Genomic DNA, 23,887 nt, shown 5'->3' on the forward strand with positions numbered 1-23,887 from the left:
TAATACTGCTTTAAGGATTGGTAAATCGCAATATATTCAATATTTGTTTTCAGGTTTAATATTGCTTTGGAGGCCCCTTTTTGTTCTTTCAGCCTGGTTTGGGCTTTAATAATGGAGTAAATATATGGGGGCATCTCTATATATGTGCGTGCAGGAGTCCCTATTTGCCGTCCCCCTCCTGCTATTATGCATTGTTAGATCTTATTTTATATTCTTTTTATTATAACTCTTTGCACATGAAATACACATTGCAGCATCCCTATGATTTGGTCCCCTGCGTTTTAGGTACTCTTTCCCTAATTTTCTGTCTGCACACATGACTTGGCCCTCGTTTTATACTAGACAGATCACTATCCAAGGTGGCTGCATCTTTACGTGAAGAAAGCTTACTTGAGAGGAGAGCAGTAGCAAGGTGACTGCTTTTTTGGTGCTAGAATTTGTTGCCGTTTTGTATATTCTTTATGTACGTGTCAGTCCAGGGAACAGCAGAAGTGCTAAGAGTGTCCTTGCAATGTCTGACATGGAAGATCTTCTTTCTTGTCAGCTGCCGAGGGGAGAAATTTATAACTCTGGTGGCGCTCCTGGGTATGGGCTGAAAGGGAATGAAGAAAAGCAGCTGCAGGTTCCAGTGTGACTAGAAGCGTCTAATTACAGTACAGGAATGGCCTAACATTGCATAGGCTCTGGACTGCAAGCCGATCATTAAAGGAGAACTTCTCTTGTGTTCAAATAAAAGGTATATAATACTACTACACAAGTCATTGTTAAAAAGTGTATGCAAAGAGCCCAGGAATGTGATGAGCTCACAGATTTTTTAAGTCTAATACGTTATTGACACTGTACAGAGAAAAAGAGCCGCTGCTCCAGGTGTATGATGATAACCTGAGGTGGAATATCTCGTAGAGTGCCAGCCCCGGCCCGCCTCCGTGGGAAACTTGTAAGAAAAGAAATGGCTGCACATCCAGGAATTCCGATTGCCTTTTATTGTTCAAAGTGATAACACCAAAGACACCAACACAAGGTCACGGAGATGCGTTTCACACAAACAACTTGTGCTTAATCATTGATTAAGCACAATATGTTTGTGTGAAACGTGTCTCCGTGACCTTGTGTTGGTGTCTTTGGTGTTATCACTTTGAACAATAAAAGGCAATCGGAATTCCTGGATGTATGTTTGTGTGAAACGCGTCTCCGTGACCTTGTGTTGGTGTCTTTAGTGTTATCACTTTGAACAATAAAAGGCAATCGGAATTCCTGGATGTATGTTTGTGTGAAACGCGTCTCCGTGACCTCGTGTTAGTGTCTTTAGTGTTATCACTTTGAACAATAAAAGGCAAATCGGAATTCCAGGATGTGCAGCCATTTCTTTTCTTACATTATTAACATAATGTTTTCTTAAATTATTAACATCTTTTCTCTTGAAGATCCATCAAACTTAGAGTGAATGTAAACCAATAAAGTAATTGTAAAAGCAAATTTTGTTTGCTATAAAAATAACAAACCTGTTAAACTTACCTGCTCTGTTGCAGTGGATTTGGACAGAGCAGACCAGATCCTCCTCTTCTCGGGTTTTGTGATCATGGCCCCTCCCTCCTGGTCAGTGCCCCCATAGCAAGCAGCTTGCTATGGGGGCACCCAAGCTCCCTGTGTCTATTCTGACATGGAGCCCCCCCATCTCCCCTGATTGGCTAGCTGACTTTGATTAACAGCAGCGGGAGCCAATGGCTCCTTCCAGTCGGGAAGGAGAATCTCAGACAGCTGAGACGCTTGTGGACATCGCTGGACAGAGAGGCGCCACAAGTACGTGTTAGGGGGGCTGCACACAGAAGGCTGTTTATCCTAATGCATAGAAGGCATTAAGATAAAAACTTCTGCCTTTACAACCCCTTTAATGTTTTTAAAATAACAAACATGTTATATGTGCCTGCTCTGTATAATAGTTTTTAACAGAGCAGCCCCGGATCCTCCTCTTCTTGGGCCCTTTGCCAGCGCTCCTGGCTCCCCCACCCCAAATGCCCACCATAGCAAGGTGCTTGCAATGGGGGTACATGTGCGGGCTTGCTCCCCGCCCTCCAACTTCCTCCACACTGGCTGTAATTGACAGCAGTGAGCGCCAATGGCTCTTGCTGCGTATAGGGGAGGGGGGGAACTGCACTCGTCTGTTTCACCTTAATGCATCCTAGAAAATACTTTATGACCGCGTCGTTCAGTCATTCACAGTATTATGTGAATGGGAAAACTACAAGTCCCAAAATCCTTTGTGGGTGTCGGCTTGTAGTTCTACAACTACCAGAGTGCTGTTAATCACTTTTGGTAGTTCACGGAGCTTCCAGAGAGTAATTGTCTGTCCGTATTGGAGGTGCAGGTAGACAGATCCACAGACAATCGGCAGGACCGTGGCATTACAACAATGTTTATTTTTATTTTTGTAAAAGTGAACTCATCCTTTAAAGCCCAGGGACTGTTGAATATTTCAAGGTGATAAAACTTCTTGTTTCTATGGGGGAGATTTATTAAAACTGGAGCAGCTGTGCATGGTAGTCCATTAAAGTGGAGTTTTGCTCATTTCCATAATTGTTAAAAGTTAGAAGCTACAAAAAGTGTTATAATAAGTAGACACTCATCTGCCCAACAATACAGCTATGCGGCCGCACGGAAGCCTCGCTCCTCTCCCTCTCCTCACCCTGGCGCCTGCATTGCAAGTATGGGCACCTGGCTTTGACAGCTTGCGGCTTCACAGCTGGGTGCTCACTGCGCATGCGCGAGTCGTGATGTGCATTCTGAATGGCCGGGCAATCTTCTGGGACATGTGATGTTGAATTGAGTTGCATCTTGATACAACGCGGCCATTTCTTTATCGTACATCACGGGACAAAGAGAAGCATAGTAATTACTATGTGGGTTATAGAGTTTACCTTCAGGTGATGGACACTGGCACGCCCTTACGGCAGGAAGTTCCCTCCCCTATATAACCCCTCCCATACTGGGAGTACCTCAGTTTTTCCGCCAGTGTCTAAGGTGTTGGTCACGAGTGAACATGTTCTCTGAGGAGCTCCACTGGAGGGATCCATGCTGGATTTAAAAAGCCTCCATAGTAACCGGATCCGTCCAAAGTGCTTCTTAGCCAAAGTGGATGGTACCCGGGCCTTGGTTGAGAAGAACGGGGTTTTGCCTGTAATGCTCCCCTTTTGAGGGCTGGATCCTGGGTTTTCAGTGCTTTGGTTATACCCAATACCAAACGCTTACTGACAGGGTGCAATACGGGTCCAGGGGTGTGGTGTTCCTGTCCATGGACCTCGGTTCCTGAAGGTCTGCAGACTCGGCTCTCCGCGATGGGCGAAGATTGGACTGTCTGTATTTTGCAGAGTCCTGCAGCATTGGATAAGGTAAGTGAAGGGTCTTTCAGAACTTGGTTCTGAAAGTTTCCTTCTTTTGAGCCATTATGCTAGTTTGCCTAAAGTTTGCCTGTCTGTGCCTTCTCACTCCTTTCATTTGTCCTGGTGTAGCAGTGATTGTGAGGTTTATCTATATTGAGTACTTGCCTGAGTGAGTCATTTAGCCTCCGCCTGCTGGTAGTTGGTTCCTGGGGAAACTTCCTCCAAAAACTTTGGCTACAGAAAAGTTTGCTTTTGGTCCTCACATGCTGGCTTCGGCTGACAGCAGACCTCGGGCGCGTCAGCGTCACGTGCGCGCGCAATTGTCGTCATAGGCGCACACGCGCACAATAGCCTGGATTTTTGCGTTCTGGGATGCACGCGCGGTAGCGTGTGTGCACGCGCGGTAGCGTGTGTGCACGCGCGCGGCCTCGGGATATGCGCGCGGGAGGATTTGTTTCAGCTGCTCTCTATTAGGCTGAATTTGCAGGACAGAGCAGGTCAGGTGACTTGCACCTAGATCATAAAGCTCAGTCTACCTCACCCATCCTGGCTGACGGTGGACACAGAGTTTTTTTGTGCATAAATTGACAGTGGCATTTTCTTAAGGCGCATAGTGTGCTCTGCATCTCGCTGACCATCAAATAACTGCGTCAGTGCTGGTCTATAGGTCCTCATGTGGATGCAATTCCTGGCTGTGAGTACCTCGCCTTTACTATGGCAAAGGGCTCAGGGACTAAAAATGCAAAAAGACAAAGGGTTCGCAATCAGCCTCAGAGGATCTCGGGAATGCTCTTGTGGCTATTTTTTCTCCTGATAAATTAGAGGTGGCCCAGGGTGATCCATCTGGGCTGTTAGGTGACTCACCTGCCCTTGCCCTGCCTGCTCCAGTTTTTTGTAACAGAGGAGGCTCTGGCCTCAGCCATGGGTGGACTGGAGAAAAGATTGGCAACTTTAATTGCATCTTCTCTTTCAAGAGATAAACGCACCAGGTCTCCCTCTCCCCCTGCAGAGTTCCTTTTGACGGAACAACTATCCCCGGAAGAGTTTGATTTATCCTCAGGGGATCAGGCAGAGGGTCAGTCAGATGTCTCTGACTCTGAGGATTCTACCCTGGAGGAACCGTTCTCGGCTTCTCAGTCCGAAAGGTTGTTAGTACAGTCCCTTACTGAGAATGTCCGTTCGGCCTTCAAGTTACCTCTATTAGAGCCAGATTCTAGCTCGGTCTCTTCTTTGGGCTCTTTGAAAGCCCCTCAGGCTGATTATTCCTTTCCGGCTCATCCGCTACTAGAAGGTCTCTATCAAGATTGGGAACATCCAGATAGATTGTTTCTGCCTCCTAAAAAAAATTCTGTTTTATATCCCATGGAGGAGAAGTTCACTAAAAAGTGGAGTGTCCCTACAGTGGACGAAGCTATCTCCTGTGTGAACAAGACTCTGACCTGTCCGGTGGACAACGTGCAGATATTTAAAGACCCGACAGATAAGCAGCTGGAGACGTTTTTAAAAACATAATTCGCTACAGCCAGAGGGGTAGCCCAACCTGCAGTAGCAGCTATTGGTATCTGCCAAGCCTTAAGAGACCAGATGAAGCAGGTCTTGAAAGATATCCCGGCTCAGCAAGCTAGGAAGTTGGCCGACTTCCCCAAGGCATTATGCTTTGCAGTAGATGCCATCAAGGACTCTATACAACAGTCCTCCCGCCTTACGCTACTTTTAGTACATATGCGTAGGCTGCTCTGGTTGAAGAACTGGTCAGCTGAAACCCCTTGCAAAAAACTTCTTGTCGGGTTTCCCTTCCATGGAGAGCGTTTGTTTGGGCAAGATCTGGATAAGTATATCCAGAAAATTTCCAGTGGCAAAAGCACGCTGTTGCCAGTTAAAAAGAGGTTTAGTGGTCCCCCCTCCTTTAAAAGGCCCTCCTCTCCAGTTCCTGGGCCTTCTGCCTCCAGGCAGTTCCGACGGCCTCCCGGAAGGTTTAATACAGGAGGAAAACCTCAAGGGCAATCTCAGGCTCCCAAGAAACCCTGGAATCGTAAGTCAGCATTATGAAGGTTCACCCCCACTCAGCCGGGTGGGGGGAAGACTTCAGCTGTTTGCGGGGGCCTGGCAAGAAAGGATCCAAGACAATTGGGTCCTCTCCACGGTCTCCCAGGGGTACAGGCTGGAGTTGAGAGAGTTTCCTCCACCCCCGCTTCCCGGCATCAAGCGTCCCGAAAGACCCGGGAAAAAGAAAGTCTCTAGCGTTGGCTTTGGATCATCTGCTCTCCCAAGGGGTGATCATAGAACTACTGGTGGAAGAGCAAGGTTTGGGTTTCTATTCAAATCTTTTTACTGTCCCCAAGCCTAACGGAGACGTAAGACCCATTCTGGATCTCAAGGCCCTAAACCAGTTCCTAAATGTCCGATCCTTTCGGATGGAATCAATCCGGTCAGTGGCCGCCTTCCTGCGGGGAAGGGAACTATTAGCGTCCATAGATATCAAAGACGCATAACTTTACATACCTATCTTTCTCGGCCATCAGAAGCTTTTACGCTTCGCGATAAATCGGCGCCATTTTCAGTTCGTGGCTTTACCCTTCGGACTAGACACGGCACCTCGGGTGTTCACAAAGGTGCTGGCCCCCCTGTTGGCCAATCTAAGGTCTCACGGCATATCTATAGTAGCCTATTTGGACGATCTGTTGCTGGTAGATCGCTTAGTTGCCGATATAAATTAAGCAATACACAGAACTGTGAGGTACCTGGAGTCCATGGGTTGGATTCTCAACCTGGAAAAGTCAGGCTTAGTTCCTGTGAAGAGGCTGGAATATTTAGGTCTACTCATAGAAATGGATCAGAGAAAGACATTTTTGCCTCAAATAAAGGTCGATTCTTTAAGGGAACTAGTCCAGGTGGTCAGTTCAAAGCGTCAGCCTTCCATTTGCCTTTGTATGCGGCTGCTCGGGAAGATGATAGCCTCGTTCGAGGCCATCCCGTGTGCCCACTTCCTCTCAAGGAAACTACAGAACGCAATCTTGTCCGCTTGGAACAAGAAAGTCCAAGCCTTAGACTTCCCTATGGTGCTCTTCCCAACAGTTCGGCAGAGCCTTTGTTGGTGGTTGATTCCCCAGAATCTGCTAAAAGGGAAGTCCTTTGTTCCAATCTCTGGGCGGGTAGTGACAACGGATGCCAGTCTTCTAGGCTGGGGTGCAGTCATGGGGGTGCTTTCCCTCCAAGGAAAGTGGTCAGTCTCCGAGAAATCTCTACCCATCAACTTGCTAGAGATTCGGGCAGTGCGTCTAGCCCTAACAGCATGGACAGACAAGTTGCGTGGGTATCCAGTCAGGATACAATCCGACAATGCCACAGCTGTGGCATACATAAATCACCAGGGTGGCACGGGGAGTCGTGCGCCCCAAAAAGAAGTAGATAAGATCCTGATATGGGCAGAAAAGCATGTCCCTTGCATATCAGCGATATTCATTCCGGAAGTAGACAATTGGCAGGCAGACTTCTTAAGTCGCCAACAGTTGCTCCCAGGAGAATGGGCTCTTCACCCCGACATCTTCCGGGGGAATTTGTCAGAGGTGGGGAATACCAGATGTGGATCTCTTGGCATCAAGGTTCAATGCGAAGGTGGACAATTTTCTGTCCCTCACGAGAGATCCGCTCGCTTGAGGAACAGATGCGCTGGTGTTTCCGTGGGATCGGTTATCCCTAATCTATGCGTTTCCTCCGCTGCAATTATTACCCCGCCTCCTTCGCAGGATAAAGTCGGAAGGAAAACCAGTGATTCTGGTCGCTCCAGCTTGGCACAGAAGGGCCTGGTACGCGGAGATTGTAAGGATGTCAGTGGGACATCCATGGACCCTTCCGCTTCGTCCAGACCTGCTCTCACAGGGGCCAATATTCCACCCTTCCTTACGGTCTCTAAATTTAACGGTTTGGCTGTTGAATCCCATATCCTAAAGAGGAGGGGTCTCTCTAATTATGTAGTGTCTGCACTAATTAATGCCAGAAAGCCAGCATCTAGGCTTATTTATTTGGAGTTTGGAAGGCATATGTGGCCTGATGCGAAGCCAAAGGGTGGCATCCTCGCAGGTATGTCATTGGCAGAATACTGGAGTTTCTGCAGTTGGGAGCAGACATGAAGTTAGCCTCAAGTACCATCAAGGGCCAGGTCTCGGCCTTATCAACTTTTTTTTCTAAGGCCACTGGCTACACATTCTCTGGTTAAGACCTTCTTACAGGGGGTGATTCGTGTTAATCCTCCAACTAAGACCCCCTTGTGCCCGTGGGACCTGAATCTGGTCCTTTCTGCCCTCCAGAGACATTATATATACAAACATACGTCTCAGCAGGGAGTAAAAAAACTCTAGATAAAAAGTTCGGAAAGGGGGCATCAGAGGCAGTAGGAAAAATTCTGGCCAGAGTAGTGGGCAATCTGTACCCCCGTGACAGTAGCTTGTAGTTGTTTTCTTGGGTCTTAGAGTCTACAGACCTCGAGTGAGTGAAACGGTATAAGTGATGAAGCTGTTCCCTAGTGAAGTCAATCTGTAGGTCTCTTTCCCACTCCCTGATAAAGTGGGGCGTAGGGGTAGGTGCCGCAGCCTCCAGCATTCCATATAGTGCTGAGACTGCATGGGGTAGAGGGTCCACAGAGGCCCACATGTTTTCGAATTCCGTCAGAGTGGATCTAATCTGCACTTACTTGTGGCTTTTAGCTATGAAGGTCTCTAGCTGGCGGTGTCTCCAGAAATCAAAGGGGAAGCTGCCAAACCTCTCTCGTAAAGGTGTCAAGTGAAAGCAAAATGCCCCCTCAGCGAATTTCGTCAAACTAAAAGTTTTGTCGCCCACCCAAGTACCAAGGAAGCCCTCAGCTCTCCAGGAGCAAACCATGGGAACCCACATACCGGCGCCAAAGGAGATGTCCTAGGCGCTAGGCCCAGGCTATTGTTCAGCTTATCCCACAACCTCAAGGAGTGGGTTGTCTGTCAGTGGAGACACCCATTCCGAAGGCCCCCTGTCATCCGTGGGAACCCAGGAGGCATAAGACAGGTCCCGCCCCGCCATCGTTTTCTCTAAAGGGACCCACAGCTTAAGGGACGTATGAAATTTCCAATTAAGAATCCGTTGCAGTGCAATCGCTTGATAATATTGGCAGATGTTCGGTATGCCCCTGAGTTTAGACCTTTGTAATATTGACATTGCCAATCTGGGTTTCTTGCCCCCCCATACGAATTTGGTAAAAAGGCTGTGAAGATCCGCAAAAATGTTTTTTAGCAGGTGTATAGGTACCATTTGTAAAATAAATAGGATGCGGGGCAGCACGGCTTTTTTCAGAATATTCGTCCGGCCCACCCAAGTGAATAGTGCTCTGTCCCACGTCTGAAGGTCCTGGGTGATTTTCTTAAGGAAGGGTATGTAATTGAGCTTATATAAAGAATCATGGTGGCTCGTAATCTGTATCCCCAGATATTTCATAGAGGAGGTAGACCACTTAAAAGGGAAGGAATCTCTCAGAGAGGACACCAAAGCCTGCGGCACAATGATCGGTAGTATTTAGGATTTCGTGAGGTTTATTTTGATGTTGGAGACCTCCCCATATGCGGTCATTTCCCGCATCAGGTTCGGCAATGAGACAAGTGGGTCTCATTGCAGGTCCGCCTGCACCCCCCTGATGTCCCGGTTTGTTCTGACCCTCTGCAACAATGGTTCTAAGACCAACGTAAACAGGAGGGGCAAGAGCGGGCACCCCTGTCTCGTGCCGTTCCGGATGGGGAACACCGCCGAAAGGCCACCATTTACCTTAACCCGAGCTGTAGGGGACACATATAGAGTAGAGATCCAACGTAACATATGTGGGCCTAAACCGGTTTCCCTAAGGATCGCGTGGAGAAAATCCCAGTCCACGCGATCGAATGCCTTCTCCGCGTCAGTGGACAAAATTAGGTAGGGAGGCATCCGATCGTGTGTGTGCGCCCAATGAATGAGCTGTAGGGCCCTGTTGGAATTGTCCCTAGCTTCCCGTCCCACTATGAGGCCAGTCTGGTCGGCATGTATCAAGTCGGGGAGAAGATGTTTTAGTCGATTAGCCAGTATTTTAGAGAACATTTTGAGGTCAGTATTTAAAAGAGATATTGGCCTGTAGCTCTGCAGTTGGGTGGGATCCTTGCCTTCCTTTGGGAGCACTGTAATGTGCGTCAATGAGGTCTCCTGAGGGAGGCCGCCAGTGGTTGCCAAGGAGTTAAGGAGGGCACAAAAAAGGGGTCTGTAGCTTGTCAAAGAATTTCAAATAATAGGCCCTGGTGAAACCGTCTGGCCCAGGGCTTTTGCCAGAGGGCAGAGATTTGATAGTGGTCAGTAATTCAGCTGGGGTAATAGGATGTTCTAGGTCCGTCACCTGTTCTGGGGAAAGGGAAGGGAGCCCAATTGAGGACAGGTACTTGGCGATTTTAGTCTGTTTGAGAGTAACTTCTACTGGAGAAGAAGCGGAGTCCAGGTTGTACAGAGACTCATAATAGTCTCGAAACAATGAGGCAATTTTCGAGGTATGCTGTGCTGGCTCACCCCTAGGGGACTGTAATTTGTGCACATGGGCCAGGAGCCTCTTCTTCCGAATAGCACGAGCCAACAACCGGCCACACTTGTTGCCCTGCTCATAGTAGGTATGAGCCATATATCGCAGCTTGCGATTAATTTTGCGATCAAGTAGTTTTGAGAAAAGCAATCTAAGTCGGCTAAGATCATCCGGACCCAACGTCAGTTTATGGCTGAGCTCAGCTTGCCGAAACGCCTGCAGTACTCGCTGGAAGTTCGCCTGCCTCTCTTTGTTAAGTTTGGCACCCCATGCAATGAAGGTGTCGCGAACCACGGCCTTGTGGCCCTCCCATAGAATGCCCTTACTTACCTCACGGTTTGTGTTTTCAGTAAAATAGTGTGTTAAGGTCTCCAGTACCCCCGCCACCACCCCCAGATCGTCCAGCAGGTTTTCGTTCAGTTTCCAAGTCCTGACTTTGGTGAGTACCTGAGATAAAGAAAGCGTAAGAGTCCCTGGGGCATGGTCAGATATGGTAATTTGGTCGATAGTTGCTCCCAGAAGTAAGTCCAGGGCGTCCTGGTCTACCAGTAGTAGGTTGATTCTAGTGTATACTTTGTGGACGCTAGAGAAGTAGCTATAGTCCCTTTCTGTGGCATGGAGGACCCTCCAGCAATCCACCAGTGTATGTCCCTAAAGGGTCTTCTTAAAATGCCGCAAAAAGGCGGGAGAGTGGGTGGACTTTGCTGATGGGTGCTATGGGGGCACCTGATCTGAGCCGCCTATCTCAGCTCATTGGCTCACTGACTTTGACAGCAGCGGGAGCCAATGGTGCTTCGCTGTTGTCTCAGTCAATAAGGAGTGAGAGTCCTGGACAGCCAAGTCTCTCGTGCAACATCGCTGGATCGAGATGGGGATTAGGTAAGTATTAGGGGGGCTGAGGGGGGGGGGGGCTGCTGCACACAGTAGTTTTTTTTTTCTTAAAGCTTAGAATGCATTAAAATAAAAAACCTTCTGCCTTTACAACCCCTTTAATTAAAGTTCACTAAAACAGGCTTTAAACGTGGCACATTTATTTTTGCATTCTTGGGGAATTTCAATTAATCCGATTTATATGAGCTTTTCTGTCTTCGTTGTAATTTTTCTAAACAGTATTACTATCCCATAGGAACTGGCTGGACCAGGCCCTTGCACGTCCTGTAACTGTAATGGATAATGAGAGGTTCACCGTCCAGTCGGTAATGTTAATGTATGCTGTCCCAGCCATCATGGTGAGTCATGTACACATTTCTTGTATTAGATCTGTCAAAGACTTTTCTATTATTTCAAAAAGTAATTTAACAGATAACTCATGACTGATAACATATGTTTTAGGTTAAAGGTGAACCCCAGCTTGAATATTATTATAGGATTGTCCATTGTTGAGAGTTCTCCTTGAGGTTTAGGAGATATTTCAAGCACCTACAGGTAAGCCTTAATCTTGGCTTACTTGTAGGTGAAAGTTGTCCCTGAGGGTTTACAACCACTTTAAGGGTTGAACTTTCCTATACCATTTCCATACGCATTATGCCCCTAAAAGAGGGTCAGGGGGAATATCAGTGTGTTGATCGCCGCCATACCAGTGTGTCGATCGCCGCCATACTAGCTTCCTGATCACCACCATATCCGCTTCCTGATCACCGCCATATCCACTTCCTGATCACCGCCATATCCGCTTCCTGATCACCGCCATATCCTCTTCCTGATCACCGCCATATCCGCTTCCTGATCACCGCCATATCCGCTTCCTGATCACCGCCATATCTGCTTCCTGATCACCGCCATATCTGCTTCCTGATCACGGCCGTATCCGCTTCCTGATCACCGCCATATCCAGCGTCCTGATCACCACCATACCTCATACCAGTGTCCTGACCACTGTCATGCCTCACACCAGCATCCTGATCACCGTCATGCCCCCACACCAGCATCCTGATCACCGTCATTTCCACACCAGCATCCTGATCACCGTCATGCCCCACACCAGCATCCTGATCATCGTCATGCCCCACACCAGCATCCTAATCATCGTCATGCCCCACACCAGCATCCTGATCACAGTCATGCCCCACACCAGCATCCTGATCACCGTCATGCCCCACACCAGCATCTTAATTGCCGCCATACTAGCGTCCTGATCACCGCCATACGCCACACCAGCATCCTGATCACTGCTATGCCGCCATACCAGCGCGCTGATCGCCGCCATACCAGCGCGCTGATCGCCGCCATACCAGCGCGCTGATCGCCGCCATACCAGCGCTGTTCTGATCACTGCTATACCCCACCCAGAATTCTGATCACTGCCATTTTCCATCCCAGCGTTCTGATCACTGCCATTTTCCATCCCAGCGTTCTGATCACTGCCATTTTCCATCCCAGCGTTCTGATCACTGCCATTTTCCATCCCAGCATTCTGATCACTGCCATTTTCCATCCCAGCGTTCTGATCACCGCCATACCCCATGTCCTCATCACTGCCTGATCGGTACCAGTGTCAACAGAACCAGTGTCCCCAATTGTTTCCACTGTCCTGGTTATCCAGGGCCTCCAAAAATGTAATGGATAGGAAATTAGATGTGTATTTAAGCCCCATAACCGCTTTATATATAGGGATGTACCGCCACCGGCGATTCCGAAGCTGGACAAAGTAGCCTCTTAAATGACTTTTACAGGTAGCGGAAGGGGCCCCTCTTTTCTGCCGCCGCCTTTATTGAGCTCTCTTGAGCGATCAGGGAGCCTGGTAAGGAAATGACTGGCAGCATCTGGCTCCGTCCACGCAGTGAGAGGAACTGATGATGTTCCTCAGGTTTCAGTTCTTTGCTTCCCTGGCAAGTAAAGGCTAGGTAAACAATTGATCAGACTGATCTGTGTCTGATTGGCTGCATTGGAGGCCAGAGGAGAGGTCTGGGGTCTAATAAGGCCCCAGGTCTCTCCATAAATGGGGGACCTGTCTGGGCCCATACTGTCAAAGGATGTTCAATAAAAAAAAAATGAAAAGTTTTTTTTTTTAAATGTAAAATAAATAATAAAAATTTTTTTTTAAAGGACCCCGTCTGAGTTTCCTTGCACACAAATGCGAACGCGTGGCCCAGTCTATGTAAATGGCGATTGCACCACACATGTACACAGGTATCGCTGCAAACGTTAGCATGAGAGCAATAATACTAGCTCCGGTGCTCCTGTGTAAGCCTACACTGGTAAGCTGTAAAGGCTTTTAAAGTGTCGCTTATGGAGATTTTTAGCTGACGTAGTTTGGCACCATTCCTTTGACACAGACTAAATCCTACCCACTGTTTTGGGTTATTTTTTACTAAAACAATCTAGCAGAATACATTTTGGGCTAATTTTATGAAGAAAGATTATTTATTTGCAAAGTTTTATAACAAAACTAAGAAAAAAGTGTTTTTTTATTTTTTTCCCAAAATGTTTTATTTTATTTTTTTCCTTTTTATATGGCAAAAAAACAGTGGTGATTAAATACCAACAAAAAAAGCTCCATTTGTCTCAAAAAATTATAAATATTAAATTTGGGTACAGTGTTGCATGACTGATTGTCATGCAAAGCACTGAAAGCTAAAAATTGGCCTGGACTGCAAGGGGGTGAAAGTGCCCGGCATTGAAGTGATTTCCTGCTTCTCTGGGCTTCAACAAAATGGCAACCTCCAGCAAGAAGAAACTGGAACAATGCCGGAGGCAATTTACAGCACACACTTATTGTGGTAGCATTATTTAATATTATTTGCTGAAGAACATTCTTTTTTTATCAATTTATGAGAAAAGTTCCACTTTAAGACTCACTAGAGGCAGTTCTTCTATGCCGATAAATGCTGACTGTGGCCTCTAAAGTAGCAGCACAAGTTTGTAGGGCTTTAACAGTGCAGTGACATAGAAATATTATCCAAGTCCAAAAAGGTTCTCTTAAAAGTTTGGAAGTTTTTAGCCATATATTTGTCATCCATACTGCATTTGTTAACCGATCTTCATTCTAACCTTATAGGTTGCCTTCCTGTTCACTAATACCCTTCGAGTCATCTTCCATACTCCTGGCATTCCCCCTGCTACTTATGCTTTGGTGCAACTACAGGTAATCTACCCTCCAAGCATTTGCAGTCATTTTCCTGAAATTATTTTACTAGTTTAGTTTTGGTTCTGGATAAATACAAGAGGATGTGGATACTGGCCCCTCCTTTAAGAGGTAGACAGAAGAAAACGCTGGAACTTCTTCCCATTCCTTGGAAATCTCTTTGACAATTCATCTTCATCGCTTTTTTAAAGGATTAGGTGGTGGGGCATAGGATATCACACTAGAGCTGCACGATTAATCGTCAAGAATCGTTATCGTGATCTTTTTCCATTGCATCTTGACACAGGGTTTCACGATCTTTGACATGAATAGAATTTTCTCTCTGCACTTTGGTATGCAAAGAATTTCCTCTCTACTCTCAGCCAAAAGTCAAAGTCTGGGCAATCTGCCAAGTTTTGAAAACATTCTATCAGTGGACAGCTCTTTTCAAGTTAAAAATCATTATTTTTTTTTTGCTGGAAAATTACTTAGAACCCCCAAACACACACACACACACATATATATATATATATATATATATATATATATATATATATATATATATATATATATATATATATATATATATATATATATATATATATATTTTAGTAGAGACCCTGGATAATAAAATGGCGGTTGTTGCAATATTTTATGTTGCACTGTATTTGCGCAGCAGTCTTTTTAAATGCAATTTTTTTGGGGAAAAAATTAGTTTAATGAATTTAAAAAAAACTAGCCAGTAAAGTTAGCGCAAATTTTTTTTTGTATAAATGTAAAAGATTTTACGCCGTGAGAATCGTGAGAGAATCTTTATTCTAAGCAAAAAAATTGTGATTCAAATTTTGCCCAGAATCGTGCAGCTCTATATCACACTAGCTTACTTGCACTGTCTAGCTACAGTTTTAGATCTGGTGTTAATCTTTTTCTCTGTTCACTACCAACCCACACCCAGAACTTGTTGGGTGACATTCGTCCATCCACTTTGTCATATCCTTCATGATTCCAATCATATTGTGTTAATAGCAATGTTAATTATTTTTAATAATAATAAAAAGTGTGGCGCTGACTCAAATATACTTCTATACTTATTATTACAATACCAAAAAATAAAAAACGTGCGCTAATTAATTGGTGCTGACAGGGCTGCCATCAGGGGGGTACAGGCAGTACACCTGTAAGGGGCCCGGATGGCAACCCCCTTTAAAAAAAATTTTTTTTTTAGGGTTCCCCCCCCCCTCTTTTTTTTTTTTTTTTTTTTATAAAAAATATATATATTTTTTAATATATGTTTATTTTTATATATTTTTATTTTATTTATTTTTTATTAAAGGGCCCAGAGGTTTCTATGTTTTTAATTAAAGGGCCCAGAGGTCCCGATGGCAACCCCCCTTTTTTTGTAATTTTTTTTTTTTTAAAATAATATAGCAAATAACTAAAAATGCAATAAAGGAATGCAGAGACGTAACCTGTTATGTGTGTGTGTCACACCACAGCCAAATAGATACGAGAAAAGGATATAATCCGAAGTTAGAAAGGAGTACTCACATATGTATTAAATTTAAAGGTTTATTGTAACAAGTATAAAATGTCATAAAAACATATTGAGAAGATTTGTACATTCTACATAGATATAACAGTCTCCCATGTGCCAAATAACAGAATGTGCAGAGAAACCTATTCAGATGGCCCATGAATCAATAGCTTATTAAATGGAAAAATAAGTATACAATAGTCTTCCATGTGCAGGGCGAAGGAATAACTGTACCAACACCAATGGATCACTACACGTTTCGCCAACAGTTTTTTCAGGGGATGCTATTGGGAGATGTAGCGTAATTGGCATGTTGGCATGTGATTAAATAAACCATATATACTCAAGTATAAGCCGAGTTTTTCAGACCTTTTTTTTTTAGGCTGAAAATGCCCCCCTCTGCTTATACTCGAGTCTATACCCCTGACTGTGTACCTGATTATGGTCAGAGTCAGACAGCGGGTGTCCATTGTTGAAAAGTCGCGCCTCCTCCTCGTTCTGTTCCGTGATAGGCGGAACACTCAGTTTCCCAGCAGACACTGTGTTCAGTGTTCCGCCTATCACGGACGTCCTCTTGTCCGAGGATGAAAGGACGTTCGTTATGGGTGGAACACTGAACACAGTGTCTGCTGGGAAACTGAGTGTTCTGCCTATCGCGGAACAGAACGAGGAGGGGGCGCAACTTTGTAACAATGGACGCCCGCCGTCTGACTCTGCAAGTCACCATAACCAGGTACACAGTCAGGAGTATAGAATCAGGTATGGTGATCGGCAAGGTTGCAATGGGCACAGTGGGGCATGCAAATGGGCACAGTGAGGCGTGCAAATGGGCATTGTTAAATCTCTTTTCCGTTTACAGTAGCTGCTAAATTCTCACCCTAGGCTTATACTGGAGTCTATAAGTTTTCCCATTTTTTTTGTGGTAAAATTTGGTGCCTCGGCTTATATTCGGGTCGGCTTATATTTCTTAGACCAAATTCATTCAATGTTTACATAAGTACTTATGAAGTACAAACCACGGCCAGAATAGAAAGCATGGAGTGCCCAATCCACAGCGTGGAAGGAAACGTGCAGCCAGCTCTGGGAGGGGATAGGCATATGATGCAATGCAGCCAAAGAGGGGGGCTCACTCATGGTGAAGCCTGTACCTAGCATAAGGGCAAATTATTGTGATTTGATTATCGGGTAGCACATAAGAAGCTTAACCTTTTTAATGTTAATTATTTTTACCTTTAAGTCAAAAGAATCGTCATGGGTTTATCATACATGGCACCACCTGGAGGTGAATCAATGGGATGAAAAGAGTTTACCCATCTACCATCTGAACTTGATTGAAATCAGTTAGTTTTCCTCTGGTTTCACGTGTCAAATTATACACAGACAAACTTTTAGTTATGCATAACTCATAAGCATACAGTTACCATTGTCGGAGGGGATTTTAGCCATGTTAGTACACTTGTGACAGAACAAGGCAGAGCCCCCTTCCCCAAAGCACCCTTTTCATGTTGAGATTATCTGGCCTAGTAAAGTTCAGGAGGAAGGGGGGGGGCTATTTTTTTTATTTGGGGTTCCCCGAGACCAAAGCGATTGGTATGGGTTTGGGGGGGGGGGGGACCCCAGTGCCATTTGTTTTCAATTTTTTTTTTTTATTGCCGAAAATTGTTTTATTTACACTAATTTACACTATTCACTGGTTGTTAAGGATGCCGGAGGCCGCCCGCTCCTTAACAAAAGCACTGCTGCTGCTCCTAAGCACTTCAAAAAACACAGGCAAAAACACTAACTTTTAGCGTTTTTTTGAGCATCTAGTGTGCAGGGAGCCTAAAGTGTTTGTAACGGCTCAAGGTTTTTTACCTTCTGTGCATAAAGGTAAAAACTGTCTGTGTGCATCAGCCCTCCCCACCTAACTCTTACCTGAGCCCCATCTCAATTCAGCGATGTGCATGAGAGCAGTGGTTCTGGTTCCGCTGAGACAGCAGCGAGAGCCATTGGTCAATCACAGCCAGTGAGTCAATGAGGAGAGAGAGAGGGGTTTGGTTGAACTGCGCTCTCTTTTTTAATGGACAGACAGAGCAGTATCTCGGGAGCTTGCTATTGGGGCACTCGGAGGAGGAAGGGGCTAGGAGCACTGGCGGGGACCCGAGAAGAGGAGGATCTGAGCTGCTCTGTGCAAAACCATAGCAAAGAGCAGCCAAGTATGACAAGTTTAATATCACTTATAGCATTGTTATGGCAGTTTGCATTGTTCTGATCTGCACATTATTGTGTATAAATGTTTATATTCTATTTTTGCAGTTGATGTAAACCTGTAACTTTTAAATTTTCCTATTCATTTAGGTGAATGCAGTGTTACCAGTTCTTCCTCTCCTTTTCCCTGTTATGTGGATTCTAGTTACTGCTCTGTGTGAAGCTCGTGTATTAGCCCAAATGGGCAGACCCTGCCCTACCTCTCTGGTAAGAATTCCTATTTTTTCCCCCCATACTTTTCCGTGATACAAGCTTGTCATTAATGTCTGTGCCCTTCTTCACAGGTGGCTAAATTTTCAGAGGATACTTTAAGCAGCTATACTGAAGTTGCCTCTAGTCAGGTCAGTATACAAGGAATAGCAAACATACGAGTGTTTTGTCCTTTAAATTAATGCAATGCTTCATACGTTGTATCACATTTAATGTAAACCTTCAAAAATAGGAATACGCGACTTGTTCTCAGAGGGTCAACTCTAGGGATGTCATCCTTGTACTAGTTCCACCCTGGAGGGAGTTGCTGATCTAGAACAAGTATTGCAGGATGGTTGTAGACTTTTCAGACTCAGTTGGCTGTGTGCTTGTTCTAGGCTAGTAATTTGGTGTGAAGCCAGGTTCAGGATGTCAGTGGGCAGCACAGTGGCTAAGTGGTTAGCACTTCCACCTGGCAACACTAGGGTCACCAGCTCGAATCCCAACTTTGACACTACCTGCCTGGAGTTTGCATGTTCTCCATGTGCCTGTGTAAATTTCCCTTGGGTACTCCAGTTTCCTTCCACACTCCATAGACATGCTGGTAGGTTTATTGGCTTCTGTCTAAATTGGTCCTAGTATAGGTGTGTATATAGTGGATATAAAAAGTCTACACACCCCGTTAAAATGACAGGTTTCTGTGATGTAAAAAAAATGAGACAAATAAAAAGAAATTCAGAACTTTTTCCACCTTTTTTATTTTTATTTTTTCAAATATTTTTATCGGTATTTAAGATTTAAAACAAACATACAGTGATGTAATAAGCAGTTACAATTTGAGTTGCATACTATAGTATATAATCATTCAAACCCCAATAGGGAGGAGTATAAAAATGTTGTCATTATAAATAAATCACGTCAAAATATATATGGGTAGGGAAAGGAGTGGGAAGGGGAAAGAGAGGGGGAAGGAAAGGGGAATATGTACTGTATATGAATCGAAGTAAAAGTTTGACAATTATATCCTTACATCTAATCATAGTATGTGAGATCCAAAGACAAGAACATCAGAATGAATAAATGAAACAAGGTGACATCAACCATTAGATTATAATTCAAATTCTCTAGATTCCGTGAAATAAAACCAGCAAGCTCATTTTTTATAGAAACTTACAGAGGAGTCTTTGGATTGATGGATCAGATCTTCCATATTCGCTATATGTTGGACCTTATGCAGCCAGTCAGAAACAGTAGGGGGGGAAGTCTGTAACCATCTAATGGGAATGCAGAGCTTGGCTGCATTTATAAGATGAATAATAATTGAATTTTTATAAATTGAGTTGGGTAAAGAAGAAAGATGCCACAAATATTGTTCAGCTGTAAAATCTGGGGTGTAATTGGTAATATTAGATACTAGCTGAATACCCGGCGTTGCCCGGTCTTCCTATGTTAACCTTTTGGGGAGGAAAATCATAGTAATATAAATATACCCATCTTTTATATAAGGGTGTAGGTAAGGGTTAATTTAACTGTCATATATTTTTATTTGGCATATAAGTAATATGTGTACCAGGTATTATTGAAATATCTCCAGGCGTACAGAAGTTATGTGGGAAGATACATTTCCCATTGATTTGCATGGGACTTTAAACAAAAACCCCGACCCTCACAAATGGGGGTAGTTAAGGGATAAATTAACTATCCTATAGTTTAAGTGGACATATAAGTAACATGTGACCAAGTGTTATCGAAATATCTACAGCCGTTTGGAAGTTATGAAGTAACATGTATTTCCCATAGAGTTGAATGGGACTTTAAAGGAAAACCCCGACCATGGCAAATGGGGGTGGGTAAGGGTTAAACCACCTATCCTATGTTTGTTGCTGACATATAAGTAACATGTGTGCCAAGTTTCATGTTAATATCTTTAGCCGTTTGGACGTGATGCTGGAACATACATACACACGTTGAGTTTTATATATATAGATTAGATCGTGTACTTTCCTCCAAAAGGGCTCAACAGATATACAGTACCACCATATGTGGAGTAGTGTTCCAGGTGCAATGTTGCAGCGCCAGCATAAAGCAGAAACATTAGGGTTACATTTGCTAATAATTTGAGGGGGTTTTATACCATCTTGAATAAATCTTATACCCATTTTCCTGTGTCAAAACGTTCAGAGAACCCTTATGTAGGCGGCGGAAAATAACTTCCCATTGGTCGGATGTAATAGAAATGTTAAGTTCTTTCTCCCAATTTAGATTAGTAACGTCAGTTTTTAAATCAAAATTGGAATAGAACATGGCATATATCAATGAGATCAAATGTCTCTGGGGAGTTTTCTTAAGGCACAAGATCTCAAGTTGAGTCTTTGGCCTGTGCCAGACTGAACTTAAATTGGGTCTATTAATAAATCGGGTAAACAGGTCAAAGTCATGTGTGGAAATTGTACTGTCAGGGTATTTCATAAGGAATGATTCGAATGAAATAAGATTGCCACGATCAAATAGTGTTCCAGCCCTATGTTCTACAATAATAGGCGGAACATTAGGGTTGTCAGCTGAGTGATCTATTCATATTTCAGGGTTACAAGTCAAGGGGGTCATATGGCCATATATAGAGGAAACATTATGCTTTTTGCAAAGGGATCTAAAATTTTTTAAGCTAGTCCCTGTGATAGGGTGAGAATTAATCGTTTTTGGGATCTTTCGAGATTCAATCCATGGTAAGTATTTCAATGGAACAGAATGCGCATAGGAAGATTCTTCTAGAACCACCCAATCTTTAATTCTACCATGAAGGTGCCAATCAACTACGTGGGACAAATGGCAAGCCCAATAATATTTTTCAATGTCAGGTAGGCCAATTCCACCCATGAGTTTGGGGACAATTAACTTATCCCATTTAATTCTAGCTTGTTTTCCATTCCATATAAACTTCAGACATATCTGTTTAAAGTTTCTAAAAAAAAGTGTTAGGGACTCTAATCGGGATGGTCTGTAGTAAATACAAAATTCTAGGGAGGATATTCATCTTGACTATATCTGCCCTACCGAACCATGAGAAAAAACCCTTGTCCCATCTAAGCAGATCAGTCTTTATAGTATGAAGCAAGGGAATGAAATTTTTATTAAATAGTTCCTGGACTTTTGGTGTGAATTTAATTCCAAGGTAAGATAAACAGTCATTTTCCCAATTAAAGTGAAACTTTTGCTTACAAAGGATAACAGTGTTTGTGGGAAGAGATATGTTCAAAGCCTTGGATTTGTTGAAGTTAATTTTCAGATTAGATACGTTTTTAAATAAAGAAAAATCTTTTAATAGATTGGGAATAGTTGTGATAGGGTTGGTCAAAAATAGCAAGATATCATCCGCATAAGCTGCTAATTTATAGGCCTTATCTTTTATAGTGATACCTGCAATATCTCGATTCTCTCGTAACTTACAGAGAAGTGGTTCTAAAGCGATCCACCTTTTTAATGTGACCTATAAACTGTGTCCACCATAATGTCGCAGTCACAAAAAAAATCGCTGATCGCCGCCATTAGTAGTAAAAAAAAAAAAAAAATGCAATAAAACAACCCCCTATTTTGTAAACGCTATCAATTTTGCGCAGACCGATAAATGCTTATTGCGAGTTTTTTTTTTAACCAAAAATAGGTAGAAGAATACAAATCGGCCTAAACTGAGGAAAACATTTTTTTTTATATATATATTTTTGGGGGATATTTATTATAGCAAAAAGTACAAAATATAGTTTTTTTTTTTTTAAATTGTCGCTCTATTTTTGTTAATAGCGCAAAAAAAAAAAATCGCAGAGGTGATCAAATACCACCAAAAGAAAGCTCTATTTGTGGGGGAAAAAAGGACGCCAATTTTGTTTGGGAGCCACGTCGCACGACCGCGCAATTGTCCATTAAAGCGACGTAGTGCCGAATCGCAAAAAGGGGCAAGGTCGTTAACCTGCATAATGGTCCCGGTCTTAAGTGGTTAACGACCAATTCTTTTAAAGACCTGGTTGTTGGAACCTGGCCGTTAAGTTAGGGGAACCTGTATTTTATTCTTCAGAACCTTTGTCATCAGAGAATATATGATGATTTATTTCAGGTCTAAAATTATTGTTTTTAATGTGTGGAACAAAAAACGTGTTCCTCTGCTCTGCCTGGACAGAGCAAAAGTTTTGATTTCCATACAATTTTTTGTACTTTTCTCATTTTGACTCCTGTTTTTTAACACATTATTCATTCTCTTGTATAGGAAATGTTGCGCTCTGTGTATACGCACTTCCTGCGTGTTGTAAGGGGGAAATGTGAGACGCTGTCATATACGTCTGGTTTGCTGCATGGCCTGGGATCTGTCACAGTGAGTAGGAATATTGTTTTTTTAATTATAAGCACAATTTACTGCCCTGGTTCCATAATTTCCTGCCCCTTTTGATGCCTACCAAGTCTAGTATCTGGGGAATTGTGCTTGCCAACAATGTGCTGTCAGACACCACTGAGTTTTAGACAAATTGGTATGGTTTTTTTTTTTCCTTTCTTAAATCGGGGGGGGGGGGGGAATGAGATTGGCCTCATTAAGGATCAGATTTAGTCTCTCTCTGTTCCAGACCGCTGTTTCTCAACCCTTTCGTACTTTATGCAGCGAATAAAGCAGACAGTCCTGCCTGTCGGGCCAACCTTGTGTCCTTAGATATTGAGCTTGGTCTTGACTGTCCTTGCTGAAGCCACCTTTGAGCCAATTTGAGAAACTCCGTTAGCCGTTTGACTTTGAAGGTGGCTTCTATGGTTGCTATCACTTCAGCAAGAGTGTCAGATCTGGCGGCTCTTTCATGTAAGGAGCCATTCTTGGTCTCGCACCATGATAAGGTGATGTTGCCTTCTCATCCATCTTTCTTGCCTTCTAGTTTTCACTTGAAACCAGACAATGTCTTGCCTTTCTGTTCTAATCCTTAGTCGACAGGAGTAAGATCACTGCATACTCTGGAGGTAGTTCAGACGGTCAGGATTTACTTGATTTGTCAGCGCAGGTCATGAATCAGGAAGGGCAGTCTGCATCCAATTTAACTATTTCTCATTGGATCCACCAGTTAATCTTTCAAGCCTACGGTGAGACAGCGCTCGCTACCTGGTGTGTGGGGACATATTGGGCTATCCGTCATCAGGGACCAAGGTTTTCAAGGGCGCTACATGGTCTTTGGTTCATACAGTCACAGGGTTTTACCAGATGGATAGCAAAGCCTCAGGGTATACCGCTTTGGCCACAGGATGTTACGGGCAGCAGAATAGGTCTTTTTCAGGTGGCAGTTTCTGTGATTGTTTCCCCCTCAAGTGCATTGCTTTAGGACATCCTAGATAGTAATTTATATGACTGCTCTGTGTCCCGTGATGTATGATAAAGAAAAATAGGATTTTTATAACAGCTTACCTGTAAAATCCTTTTTTTGGAGTACATCACGGGACACAGAGTCTTAATCATTACTATGTGGGTTATATGTTCCACCATCAGGTGCTGGACACTGGTGTAATCAATTAGAACAGGAAGTTTCCTCCCTATATAACCCCTCCCATACTGGGAGCTCCTCAGTTTTTGTAGCAAAGCAATAAGTGTCCCAATATCCCCAGACAAGAGGAACGGGAGCTCTGTGTCCCGTGATGTTTTCCAAGAAAAGGATTTTACAGGTAAGATGTTATAAAAATCCTATTTTCTTTATCGTACATCACGGGACACAGAGTCTTAATCATTACTATGTGGGATGTCCGAAAGCAATGCCTACTGAGGGGAGGGAGACACCAACAACGCAGACCGCCATCCGACATGAGGACCTCTAATGCTGCCTGCAGCATATTGTGCCAAAAACAAAGGCTGCATCCTCCTGCCATCTTACGCTCATCTGATAGGGATTAGTGAACGTAAA

At 43.9% G+C, this 23,887-nt stretch overlaps 1 protein-coding gene across 7 annotated transcripts in view; it reads left to right on the forward strand.

Annotated features, from left to right (window-relative positions):
• Positions 1–23,887, forward strand: part of TMEM94 (transmembrane protein 94) — a 154,988-nt gene that overhangs the window by 54,996 nt on the left and 76,105 nt on the right. For all 7 annotated transcript variants that reach the window (XM_040330252.1, XM_040330249.1, XM_040330251.1 and 4 more), the window contains 5 exons: positions 11,063–11,165; positions 13,934–14,020; positions 17,871–17,987; positions 18,065–18,121; positions 22,228–22,332. In XM_040330252.1, coding sequence (XP_040186186.1) covers positions 11,063–11,165; positions 13,934–14,020; positions 17,871–17,987; positions 18,065–18,121; positions 22,228–22,332 — 469 coding nt within the window. The remainder of the gene's footprint in view (positions 1–11,062; positions 11,166–13,933; positions 14,021–17,870; positions 17,988–18,064; positions 18,122–22,227; positions 22,333–23,887) is intronic.

Source organism: Rana temporaria, chromosome 12 (genome assembly GCF_905171775.1).
Source record: "Rana temporaria chromosome 12, aRanTem1.1, whole genome shotgun sequence".
Classification (NCBI taxonomy): Eukaryota; Metazoa; Chordata; class Amphibia; order Anura; family Ranidae; genus Rana; species Rana temporaria.